Genomic DNA, 13620 nt, shown 5'->3' with positions numbered 1-13620 from the left:
CCTAGTGTTTTTCAAAAACTTTTATTAATCAGATTACTTAAAGCTATGTTTAATCTTTTTCTCTCCCTTCTGCTGCTAACCTTTACTACCACCTCCAGATGACCCCTCTTCCCTAACACCTCTTCTATAATAAGCCCACTACCCCCACACATAGCATAGGTGAACCCATCAGGCAGAATGTAATTTTATTGTCACAAACTCTTTCTAAGCTAGAAATTGAAAAACTTCATGAATTATACATCAAAACACATATACTAAACCCACATTGTTAGATGAAAAGAAACTGTACTATTTCTACTACCCACCTTCTAGTCATATATGATCACATTTCCACCACAACCTTCATAAATGTACCCAATTAGAAATCACAGAATTGTCAAGTATCAGAGTGGGAAGGTAGTATAGAGATAATTTAGTCTAACCCTCTCATTTTACAGAGGATAAAACTAATACCCAGAGAAAGGGCTTTCCAAAGGTCACTCAGGTAGTTAAGAATATAAGTTCAACTAAAACCATGGCCATGTTTATGATCCTCTGTGTCAAAACAAACATATATTCAACTAAGAATTTAAGGGTATTTGGATCCATCCTCCAAATGAGGAAGCATCAATCTTTTCAAATCAAAAATGACCCCATTCATCATATCTGAACATCCCTGCTCTTTCCTGTACTGCTTTGCTGCTATTGTCAATTCCCAGGACTCTTTCTTTCCCTGGCCTCTGAACAGCCCCCACGAATGAGCAATTCCTAAACGCACTTGCTATGACGTTTGCAAAGGCAGCCACTCAGAGAAAAGGTCAGTGTCACTGTTCTGTTTCCAAATATGTCCCTTTAAAGAATCAGACATTACAATACTGAATACCAATTGCCTGAAGACTTAGAAATCTCCTCTAGGAAAGTTCAAGGCTCCTGAAAAAAATGGAAAATCCAGTGAAGTTTGTGAAGTGATTTACCAAATTGAAAAAGGAACACAAAAGGGGAATGAAGAGACACCCTTTTTCTACTGGCCTGGGGAATTGCGCTGATGGGTTCACAAGAGAGTGACATGATTCCTCATTCCTCTGTCTTTATACTCAGCCATTTCTCTAGTGAGCTGGAAAGTCAGGCAAGCCCCACACATGCTCTCTGGTCACTGTAAATAGGGGGTCGGGTTTCTAGGGAGCCTCCAAACATAGAAGTAGAGCCACAAAGGAAAGAAGTAATTATTTATAGCTATTTTGCTTTGTACTTCTGATGTTAGTTCTTACCTGGTACCTGTCAGTCAGCTCTGATCTCTGAATTTCCCATGACAGAAAATGATGCTTACTATTTCTCTTAGATGTTGCCAAGCATCCTTAATCATATGGTATACACAAAAACCTTCACAATCATACCCAACCTATTACTTTCTAGTCTCACCTTCTACCACTTTCTCCTGTGCTATAGCTAGTCTCACTTTCTACCACTATCTCCTGTGCTACAGCCCACACTGGACAACTCTAAGTTACTGCACGCATCTTGTATTTTGAGGACTCACACTTTTTTCCCCTCTATATCTTTACAAATTGTGTTTCAAATTGCTAGAATGCCTCCATCCCATCCTCCATTTCATTACGTAAGACATATTTTTAAGCTATTTTCTCTTTAAAGTCTTCCATGATCCCTACCCTTACCTCAAATTAATTGTTCTATAAATAATTTCTATTCTTCTATTAATTCAGTCATTCACAAATTGTTGAGTATGAACAATTTGTCAGGCACTTTGCTAAGCACTGGGAATATAACAGTAGGTAGACATATTCCCTATCCTTATAGAATTTATAGGATAATAGGAAAAATACGTATTTGCAGTACTTTTCATAGGAGATGTATACATGGCTATGGGATGTCACTGCAAGGATATGACATAGTCTTGAGAGGTCAGAAAAGGTATACCTTCAGAAGGAGCATTTAAATTGAGAACTGAAATAAAAACATGAGTTAGCCAAATATAAAGGCTGTTCCCTTCCAGAAAGAGAATACAAACATATGAAAAAAACAATAAGGCAAGAAGGAATTTGGTATTTTCAAGAAACTGAAAGAAGGGGAAAGTGGCACAACGTGAGAATTCAGAAGAAGGCCAGGCATTGTAGGCTACATTATTAATTCTGGACCATAAACTAAGAGGATTAGGAAGTCACTGAAAATTATCAGCCTGGGGACTGTTTGGAGGGAACAAAAGTAGATGTAGAGACATGGTGATGGCTTAGAATAGGGTGATGGAGAGAAGCAGATACATTTGAGAGATATTTAAGATGGGGAATCTACAGGACTTAAATAATGGGATCTTAAGAAATAAAGATGGAAGGTATCAAAAATGACAAAAATTGATAATGCTATATTTTATTGAGGTAAGGAATAATAGAGGAGGGCCAAAATTGATTTCAGCAGTGTTGTGGGTAGACAATGAATATGGTTTTGAAAATACTGAATTTGAGGTGCTTATGAGATATAGAATTGTATATAACAAACAGTCAGGTGTGTGGTTCTGGGGCTCAGAAGAGAGAGCTAATTAAAGATAAGAAACAGAATCATCAGCATAAAGATGGTAACAGAAGTCATGAAAGTGGATAATTTTACTCTAGGGATAGAGTAGAGTGAGCAAATAAAAACTTCGTGATATCACAACAAACATTTAAAGGTTATATTGAAGAGCCATGAAAGGAGATGGAGAAAGAGTGGTCAAAGAGATAGAAGGAAAACCAGGGGATTGCAGGTTCTCAACATCCAACAAAAGAGGGTACATCAAGAAAGAGGACCTACTGTATAGCACAGGGAACTATACTCACTATTTTGTACTAACCTACAAGGGGAAAGAATCTGAAAAATGATATATATGTGTGTGTGTGTGTGTGTATATATATATATATATATATATACCTGAACCACTGTGCTGTACACCTGAAACTAACACAACGTTGTAAATCAACTATACTTCAATTAAAATATATATATATATATATATAAAGAAAGAGGACCATCATCTGAGGTGAGTGTTGTTGAGTTGCCAAGAAGTGTGGATTTAGCAACATGGGTGTCATTGTGACCTTATCGAGAGCTATTTCAATAGAGTTGTGTGAGGCAGAAGACAGATTGGAGTGGGTTGAGGTGAAGAAATGGAGACAGAAATGTAGACAATTCAAGAAATTTGTGTTTAATGGTATGAGTGAGATTGTTTAGTAACTGAGGAGGCTAAGGGATCCTGGGGGCCTTGCTTGTCTCTTTGTTTGAACATAAGAAAGACTATAACATGCTTTAAAGCCAAAAGAAAAATCCAGTAGAGAAGGGCTGATTGAAGATATAAGAAATAAGTTAACTGATAGCATAAGTCTTCTGGGAAAGTAAAAGGGGAAGGAATCCAGAATATAGGTGAAGGGATTGGCCCTTAATAAAAGGAAGGATAACCTTCCGTAGTAACATTAAGAAAGAGGAGGGTAGTGAATTGTCCATAATCTCTCGGTTTGGAGGTAGAGTTGAACAGAAGTGAGGTCCTTTGCTGGGATTCAGAGTAGGGAGAAAGATAGGAGTGAAGTTTCAGAAGATAATTTTTAGTCAAGTTCTCAGAATGCTTTTATTTCTAGAGCTCCCCCATGATTAATAAGGGATATTTTAGTGCAGTGATTAAGAAAATGGGATCAAGAGTGAGAGTTTCTGCTAAGAACCTTGGCTCTACCATAAAGTAGTTGTATGACCTTGGGCAAATCATTTAACTTTTTTATTTTCAGTTTCCTCATCTGTGAAAAGATATATGTGTATATATATATAAATCCCAAGAAATCAGTGAGTATCAATATATCCCAGTAGAGAGGACTTCATCCATAGAGGATGGAATTGAGAGTGGTTTCTAATAAGTAGCCTAGAGAATTGTGTCCTGAGCCCTAGGGTGATCTTTTTCTAAATCCAGCAGCAGGGACACCACCACCAGTTGAGGTTTTCAGTTTTATTTCATCCCTCTCCTCTGTCTTTTTCTGTATTTAGAAAGAGAAAAGGTTCACATCTGTGGCTGGGAAAATCACCATTTTTTGAGTGGAGGAAGTGGAACTGTTTTTTTTTCTGGAAAAGCTTTGGAAATAGCCACAAAACATCTAGGTAAGTTCCAAAGGAGGGGGATCCCCAACCCAAATACACAAATGTTTGTTACCCAAGTCCACTACAAGAGTATTGTGCCTTGATTCAAGTCACAAATTAGTGACCTGAATATACAAGGGTTGAAAACCTGAAGATACTTACGTGTTTGGTTGTAAAAGATGGTGCCACCTAGGAGATAGTAGATGAGAACATGCAGTTAAATGGAACTGACTGATATGGTGTTTGAAGGTGGAATCAGAAACGTGGACTGTCAAATTTTGCTAATACAGTCTGCATTAGTGAAAAGCCTATATTACATGTACATAATAATATGCCACTTTATTATTTTCAGTACATTCTGTACATATGAAATGGCTAAATGTTGCCTAGCAGAGGTCCCACCAGAACTGATCCTGCCTGATTTATAATCAGCACATTTATTTGTTAGTATGCAAATAAGAACTGCTATAGTACTTGGGGAAAATTGTGTTGTTAAGTAAGTGCAACATTTCTCCTGCAATTTTGCTCCAACTGTTAATTAGTTCTGCTAACCTCTTTTTGCAGATTGTATGAAGTTAAACAGCAAACCAGCAGAAGTATGTGAATTTATACAATGGCAATACAGTTGTGTTACACTGGGAAGGTTGTATGAAGACATACAGATTTTTTTTAAGAATTAATTTTTATAGGTTTTATTTATTTATTTATTTATGGCTGTGTTGGGTCTTCGTTGCTGCACGCGGGCTTTCTCTAGTTGTGGCTAGCGGGGACTACTTTTCATTGTGGTTTGCAGGCTTCTCATTGTGATGGCTTCTCCTGCCATGGAGCACCGGCTCTGGGAGCATGGGCTTCAGTAGTTGTAGCACGCGGACTCAGTAGTTGTGGCACACGGGATTAGTTGCCCCTTGGCATGTGGGATCTTCCCAGACCAGGGCTCGAACCCGTGTCCCCTGCATTGGCAGGTGGATTCTTAACCACTGCGCCACCAGGGAAGCCCAACACATACAGATTTTTGAGTAAGTAGCAAGTATGTAAAATGGATTTCACAGCAGCATAGATAAGGTACAAGCTGGAATAAGCAAAGACAAAGCTTCCCATTTGTTAGCCCATTTGCTCTCATTTGGACTTACACACATATGGTAAAAACGCTTTGGCATCAAGATTCAAAGTCAATCTCCACCACCTGCTAGCTTTGTGACGCTGGCTGAGCAAGCTCTTATGTGCCTAGAACATAGGTGATGCTCTTCACAAACATGAAGCTGTAAGCAATATAGTAGCAATCGAGCACAGTTGTTAAGTAAGAGGTTCTGAGGTCAGACTGACTGAGCTCAGAATCCTCACTCCACTACACTAGCTATGCATCACTCTTATCAAATTATTTAACTTCTTTAATTCTTGATTTATTCATCTGTAAATGGAACATTTTCTTAGTAGACCTACTCAGCTTACAGAGTTGTGGTGAATATTTAATAAAATAATCAATGTAAAGCACTTAGCACTTGCATGCAACTGCAACATAGTAAGCCCTCAATAAACACTCGCTGTTAAAAGTGTTATCCCAAAACTTTCTTCATTGTGGCTTATGCCCAATCAGCTCCACTATAAATAGCCTTGTTAAGGACACTTACCTTTGCATTGCTTAATTCAGTGGACACCCCTGCATGACTTCAGCAGCATTTATGGCAAATAACTAATTTTTCCTTGTTGAGAAGTAAAAACTGGGAAGTTTTCAGAAAGATCTGAGGAAGAACTAATTACTTAAAGGATAAAATTTTGGATCAGGTGCTGGAAGTAGAGTGTGGCATCTCTCTCTCTGGAACACTAAAACATGATCAGCTAAACCATCGCATGCATATTGAATATTTAGAGGCTCAGCTAGATGTTCTCTGAAGGTTTCTTTTTGCCCAAAGACAGAGGCTCAGCTAGATGTTCTCTGAAGGTTTCTTTTTGCCTTTAAAGTTTGTGATTTTTCCAAATTAGTGAATGATATCAGCTACTATTTGTGCAGCAATAGCTAAAATACAGATATGGGCATTTTACATATGTCCTTGCAATCCTCACAAAAATCCTATAAAGTGGGTATTCTCCACATTTTAAAATTGATGAAATAATCTTAGAAAAGCACAGATAACAGTCATGAAGATACTGAGTGGTAAATTCAAAATATTTCTTTTTTAATTTATTCACTCATTCTTGTATAAATACAACCAATATTTATGAACACCTACTATGTGCTGGGCACTGTTTTTAACACTGGTGTATTGCATTGAACATAGTAGATAAAATCAACGCCCTTGTGGAGCTTGTATTTTGGTAAGCAGAAAATAAGACACAAGACTATCTGGTTCAAGGCTTGATTCACTTCTATAATATGGTACAATGTCCTCTGACTGGATTTTGTGTCATGTTACCATTTTACGGTGAAGTCGAATTTTTCCCGTTTTAGACACAGCAAAATCATGCACCAAGGAAACCAAACTATCTCCGAATTTTTCCTCCTGGGACTCACAGTGGTGTCTGAACAGCAGCAGCACATCTTTACGCTGTTTCTGTGCATGTATCTGGTTACCATAGTGGGAAACTTACTCATCATCCTGGCTATTATCAATGACGCTCACCTCCACAGCCCCATGTACTTCTTCCTTGGCAATCTATCCTTCACTGACATCTGCTTTACAACCACTACCATCCCCAAAATGTTGGCAGACATCCAAAGCCAGAGCCTAATCATCTCTTTTGCAGGGTGCCTTACACAAATGTACTTTTTTGTGTTGCTGGTGGACCTGGACAATTTCTTCTTGGCAGCCATGGCATATGACCTGAACATTGCCATCTGTCACCCATTACACTATGCTGCATTACTGAGTCCCAAGGGTTGTGTCCTGCTGGTAGTGACTCCATGGGTTGTCTCTAATCTTGTTTCAGTACTGCATCTCAGTCTGCTGGGCCTCCTGAATTTCTGTGATCAGAGAGAAATCCCACACTTCTGTGACCTGGAAACCATGTTAAGGCTTGCTTGTTTAGACAGCCAGATCAATGATTTGACAATCCTAGTCATTGGGGGATCAGTTATCTTCATCCCATTCACCTTCATTTTTGTCTCCTATTCCCTTATTGGTTGCACTGTACTTAGGATTCCTTCAGCCAAGGGGAAGTGGAAAACATTCTCCACTTGTGGCTCCCATTTCTTAGCTGTGGCCCTCTTCTATGGATCCATTGTTGGGGTCTACTTTCCTCCATCTTCTGCCTACTCAGCAGAAAGGGATAAGGTGGCTGCCATCATGTATACGGTTGTAACTCCCATGATGAAGCCCTTCAGCTATAGTCTAAGGAACAAGGACATGAAAGGAGCACTGAGGAGACTACTCATCAGGGAAATCTATTTCTGGAGATGGTGATCCCTGCTGTAAGAAATACCTGTATCAACTTCTTAGACTTAGATGAGCACACAGAGGATCCAAACCTCAGGCTACTGTGCCACCATGGTAGTTTCTTCCCCATCCATTTCCTGTCCCAAATACAGGTCCAAGACTCTAGATAGGACTCATCTCTCTATAAAAATAATACCAAAATAAAACAAAACAAAAATGCTCCTTTACTCCACAGTCCTTCACAATTTACAAACAGAGTTTTACCTGAATAAGCTTATGGCTGTGTAGTCAGTACTTACTAATTGGTCTCTAATTTTTGGTTGGTGCCTCCCTTCCCCCTCTACCAAACCCTACATGCTAGATCATTGATAGGAAGGAAGGGAGGAAAAGAGGAAGGAAGGAAGAAAACATTGATGACAATAGTTCAAAATATCTTACAGATAATACCATTTGGAAATTCACAACTTCCAAACAATGACTTGATTCACACTAGTATTTTGGGGTGAATACTGTATCATTCTCATGTACTAGGCAAGAAAAAAGATGCACTAATAGAAGATAAACAAACTAAGGCAAAAACTATCATGTCATTTGTCCTGCTCTGAGCCCTACAGAGGCTCCCCAACAAAGCTTAAGTTCTTCAGCATCTAAGATCCTCTACCACCTGCACTCACCTACATTTCCAGAAGTAAGAATCATCATTCGCTATCTGCTCACCATCTTTTGAACACCCTACATCCCAGGTACACTGGACACTTTGTCATTCTTTGGGCAGTGTATGGATTTGCATGACTCTTGTCTTTGTACATGTTACACCCTCTCCTTGGAATATCTGTTCCATTCTCTCTTCCTACAGACATTTGACACTTTTTAAAGGCTCCATCTCAGGTCTTACACTCTCTGTGAATTATTTCATAATTCTTACACCTTTCTAGGTAAAATTATTCCCTTTTCTCCTCTAGGATCCTGTAGCACTTTATTTTACTATTGTATCACTTATCACAATTAATTATAATTATATTTGTCAGTGTTATCCAGGATGATCTGATCTCTTTACAGTGTACAGGAACTATGTTTTATTAGTCTCTGTAGCTCTAGCCTAGTATAATGCCTGAAACAGGGTAGGTATTCAGTAAACCAAATTGAATAAAACAATTGTCATCTCTCAAAACAGAAAATTTATTTTTAGTTTATCTTCTGCTGACTTGTTGAGTAATACTAGATGACTCAATTAATCTCTCTGAGCTTAGTGTCCCATTGATACAATTCATGAAACAGTATACTAACTTTTGCCTCCTAGCTACCCGCATTGATGATATAGAACATGTTAGAGGTTAAAACTTTCTGAGGCTGTTAAAGTGCCACAGTGGGTAGGTGCCAGGAGTCCAAAATAAATCAAGAGAAACATAAAGAAAATCAGGTATTCAACATACACAAGAATATGAGGATTTGAGGTGTGGTTATGAAACTTAAGACATGATACCTGGGTTCTTTTATTCTGTATCTGTGTAATATCCTAACCTTTGATCATGGAGGAAACTTCAGGCTTTCATGCATCTGATACTGCTAAAACATATTCCAGTTATACTGTCTGGTTGAATGAACCTAGCTCTTTGTTCTGCCTTCAGGGTTGGGTTTGTGGCTTTGCTGCGACACCACAATAGTTCAGTCAGTGCACTCAAAGTGTAGTTTGCCGACCTATGCTAATCACAAAACTATTTGTTACTGGTCAGCAGAGGGATTGAGGTGAGATAAGTTTAGAAACTGAGACAAACATTTAGAAATATAGAGCAATTTCACATTGCTATGAAGTTTTTGTTTTATTTTACAAAAGTATCAGTTTACAAAAATTTGGAAATTAAAAAGTCTAGAAGCACTAGATGCTTCCCTGTCTTCTCCTCCTCCTTCTACTTCTTTTTCTTCTTCTCCTTCTTATACTCCCCTTCCTCCTTTCCCTCCCCAATTTCTCCTTCTCCTTCATCATGTTCAACATAAAATCTTAAGCAGGACTCTGTATGATGAATACCTTTTTAACCAATACCATCAGGGACTGATATTGGATATTTAATTTAAAGCATCAATTAAAGCATTTCTAAAGTATACAAACAGCTCATACAGCTTAATACAAAAAGAAACAAACAACTCAATCGAAACATGGGAAGAAGACCTAAATAGACATTTCTCCAGAGAAGACCTACAGATGGCCAACAGGCACATGAAAAGATGCTCAACATCACTAATTATTAGAGAAATGCAAATCAAACCTACAACGAGGTACCACCTCACACCAATCAGAATGGCCATCATTAAAAAGTCTACAAATAATAAATGCTGGAGAGGGTGTGGAGAAAAGGGAACCCTCCTACACTGTTTGTGGGAATGTAAACTGGTGCAGCCAATATGGAGAACAGTATGGAGGTTCCTTAAAAAAGTAAAAATAGAACTACCATATGTTCCTACAATTCTACTCCTGGGCATATATGTGGAAAAAATGAAAACTCTAATTTGAAAAGATACATGCACCCCAATGTTCATAACAGCACTATTTACAATAGCTAATACATGGATGCAACCTAAATGTCCATCAACAGATGAATGGATAAAGAGGATATGGTATATATATATATATATATATATATATATATATATATATATATCAATGGAATACTACTCAGCCATAAAAAGGATGAAATAATGCCATTTGCAGCAATATGAATGTACCGAGAGATTATCATACTAAGTGAAGTGAGTCAGACAGAGAAAGACAAATATCATGTGATATCACTTATATGTGGAATCTAAACTATGACACAAATGAACTTATCTACAAAACAGAAACAGACTCGCAGACATAGAGAACAGACTAGTGGTTAGCAAAGGGGAAAGGGGGGGAACTCAATTGGGAATATGAGATTAACAGAAACAAACATCTATATTTAAAACAGACAAACAACAAGAACCTACTGTATAGCACAGAGAACTATATTCAATATCTTGCAATAACTTATAATGGAAAAGAATCTGAAAAAGAATATATATATGTGAAACAATCACTTCGCTGTACACCTGAAACATTGCAAATCAACTATACTTCAATTAAATAAATAATTGAAATTTTTTTAAATTAAAAATACATCAATTAAAGCAAAGAGTCATTAAGCTCACACAGCCCCTTAACACTTCATTTTTCAGAATACTCTATTTTGGCTTATTCCATGCAAAGATATATTCCTTAACTAATCTTTTGATGTAGGGGACAAGACCCTTTCTTTGATTATGGATTGACTGATTGTGTTCTGAATAATCACTGTTGAATGAATCTCACATTTTAAAAAATATCATATATTGTTTTATTCTTGATAATAAAACTGGGCCTACTCATGTTATAAAATTTAGAAAATACAGTAAACTATATAAAAGATAAAATTTAAAAATCACCACAATCCCACTTTCTACAGATAGCCATTGTGACATTTTGGTGTATTTTTTTCCATGAAAATATATAAGATATATAAAGAATATATATAAGGATATACATGTAATATAGAAGTTAAACTAGAAATGTAACAGGTGAGGTCTTAGATGTACTTTTGGCATAGATGTATTCCTTTTGATATCAGTGTTGCTAAAGCCTATGCCTTCGAGTCTTTGCACCCCTGTTTAGCTTTGCAACATGCCCTCACCCCACCCCCAGCACTTCCAGCTTCCCCATCCTGCTCTACTTTTGTTTTCTTCAACACTTGCCACCTTTAATCTATTAAAAACTTTTCTCATTTATTATGTTTATTGTTTTCTGTGTGTCTTTTCCTCACCCCTTCAATGTAAGCTCCAAGAAGGCAGGATCTTGTCAGTTTTGTTCAATGATGTATCCCAAATGCCTAAAGCAATGGTAAGTGCAAAGTAGGTGCTAAATAACTCATCGTGAAAGAATGACTTAAGATTATATGAGTCTTGGGGGGGAGTAGTCAAGATTGCGGAATAGGAGGACGTGAAATTCACCTCACCTCACAAGTATATCAAGAATACATCTACAAGTGGAATGATTTTCACAGAACACCTGCTGAACACTAGTGGAAGACCTCGGACACTTAAAAGGACAAGAAAAATCCCCACACAACTGCATAGGATGAAAGGAAGAAAAAAAGAAAAGAGGAAACAGGAAGGGACCAGCACCCCTGGCAGGGAGCTGAAGGTGAAGAGAGGTTCCCACACTCAGAAAAGCCCTGCTCACGGTGGGGAAATCAGCTGGGACAGAAAGAGACCTTTCGGGAATCAGAGGGGAATGCAGTAACCAGTCTGTGGAAGGCAGGACAAAGTAAGAACTGTGCACATGGTCTGTGCCACAGCCCTGCACACCCCAGCATAAGTCATGTGTCCCCTGGTAGAGTGGGGGCCTGGGAGCTGGAAAGTGGGGTATGGACAGTGGACCCAAGGAAGGGACAGCTGTTGGCTGTGAAGAGACAGCCTGAAGGGATGGAGTAAGGAGCCCCACAACTGGGAAAGTTGCAGAAGAAGCCTGGGCCACCATAGAAGCAAGGTGCCACTGTTGAGTGGCATGCAAGGGGCAGGGTCAGCATTGCAACCCCTTCCCCCCTCACTGGCCCCTGCCTCCGTGGGCACTGGGGGGGGGCACCCATCTGAACAGGCTCGCCCGCTCCTCAAGCCAAGGCCTCCTCCATCTGTGCAGGCTCCAAGGTCCTGAGTGCTGACACTGCCAAAGCCTCTGTTGGCTGCACAGGCCCCGGTGGGCCCACGCATGCCGCTCATGCCAAAGCCTCCTTGGGAATCAGCCCTGGGTGCCCCAGCCTGAGATGGGAATCTGCCAATGCTGGCAGGGGCTGAGCGCTAAAGTGTGGGGTTAGGAGAGCGGATCAGAGAGAGGACCGCTATCGGCTGCTTGGAGGAAACCTGAGGGGATGGGAGTGAGGGGCTCCGAGGACAGGAGTGAGGAGCTCCATGGCCAGGAATGCTCCTAGAGGAAGCGTGGTCTGCCTTGGAAACAAGGCACCATTGCTGAGTGGTGTGCAAGGGGCGGAGCCTACATCCCAGACTCTCTCCCCACATGCCAGCCCCTGCCTCTGTGGGCACTGGGGGGGACTCCCACCAGAGCAAGCACACTGTAGGCTGTTGCAACTTCCTTCCAGTCTCTGCCACCACAGGCACTTTGCGCATGCCCTAGTTGTGGCCGCCTTATCCTTCCCCAGCCTGAGCAAGTAAGTGTGCCCCAATCAGTTACTGCTTTTGGCCCCTCTCATCTGGGCAGGGAAAAGATGCCTGAGGGTGGCCCACATGCAGAGGTGGGGCCAAAAGCAAAGCTGAGCTCCAGGGGCTGTGTGACTAAGGAAGAGGAACAGAAATCTCTTCCTTGCACCTGCACAAACTGTGGATTAAATCCCGGCAATCGGCATGGTAAACCCTGCATCTGTGGAATATCTGAATGGGCAAGTGCTCCCACGACTGAGACCAGTCTAGCTTTAGCAGCTGTGAACTTTGGGGGCAAGTACACATGGGAGTTGTGCCAGGTCAGAGTCTGAGCTGACCCCACAGTGCCCACAGTGGGTCCAGAGACCTACCTAGAGGTATTGGAGAGCCTGCTGTGGAGGCAGGGTTTGGCTGTGGCTCACTGTGGGGGTAAGGACACTGACAGTGGAGGCCCCAGGAAAATATTATTATTACTATTTTTTTGTTTTGTTTTGTTCTTTTTTGTTGTTTTTATTTTTTTTCTTTTTTTAACTTTTTAATGTATTTTTTCTTTTAATATTTTTACTTTACTTTTTTGTTGTTTCTGTTCTTATTTTTGTTTTATTTTTATCTTTTTTTGATTGTTTTTCTGTGTTTGTTTTATGTTTTTTTTTTTTAGTTTGCTTTCTGTTTTTCTTTTTTGTGTGTTTTGTTTTTATTGTTTGTTTTCATTTTGGGTTTTTTTTTTTGGTTGGTTGTTCTCTTATTTTGTTTTCTTTGTGTTTTGGGGTCTGTTTCATAGTTTGTTTATTTTGTTTTGCTTTTATCACTTGTCTTGGGTTTTGTTTTCTTTTCCTTTTCTTTTGGCTGTTGTTGCTGCTGTTTCTTTGTTTTTGCTATTTGCCTTGGGTTTTGTTTGACTGCTTCTTTTCTTTTCTTTTTTTTTTTTTTTTTTTGGCTGCACTGCCTGGCTTGAGGGGTC

General features: G+C 39.5%; 1 protein-coding gene across 1 annotated transcript; it reads left to right on the top strand.

Moving 5' to 3' along the window:
- The first annotated feature begins 6545 nt into the window (after positions 1–6545).
- LOC132513949 (olfactory receptor 1361-like) lies at positions 6546–7484 on the top strand. The gene has a single exon (XM_060138601.1). The coding sequence runs from the start codon at positions 6546–6548 to the stop codon at positions 7482–7484; it is 939 nt and encodes a 312-aa protein (XP_059994584.1).
- The last annotated feature ends 6136 nt before the right edge of the window (positions 7485–13620 follow it).

This window comes from Lagenorhynchus albirostris, chromosome X (genome assembly GCF_949774975.1).
Source record: "Lagenorhynchus albirostris chromosome X, mLagAlb1.1, whole genome shotgun sequence".
NCBI classification, from domain to species: domain Eukaryota; kingdom Metazoa; phylum Chordata; class Mammalia; order Artiodactyla; family Delphinidae; genus Lagenorhynchus; species Lagenorhynchus albirostris.
The sequence above is the reverse complement of the archived record's forward strand: the minus strand, read 5'-3'. Positions and strand labels throughout refer to the sequence as shown.

Coding starts and splice junctions, on each gene's coding strand:
- LOC132513949 (XM_060138601.1), top strand. CDS start 6,546: ATGCACCAAGGAAACCAAACTATCTCCGAATTTTTCCTCCTGGGACTC.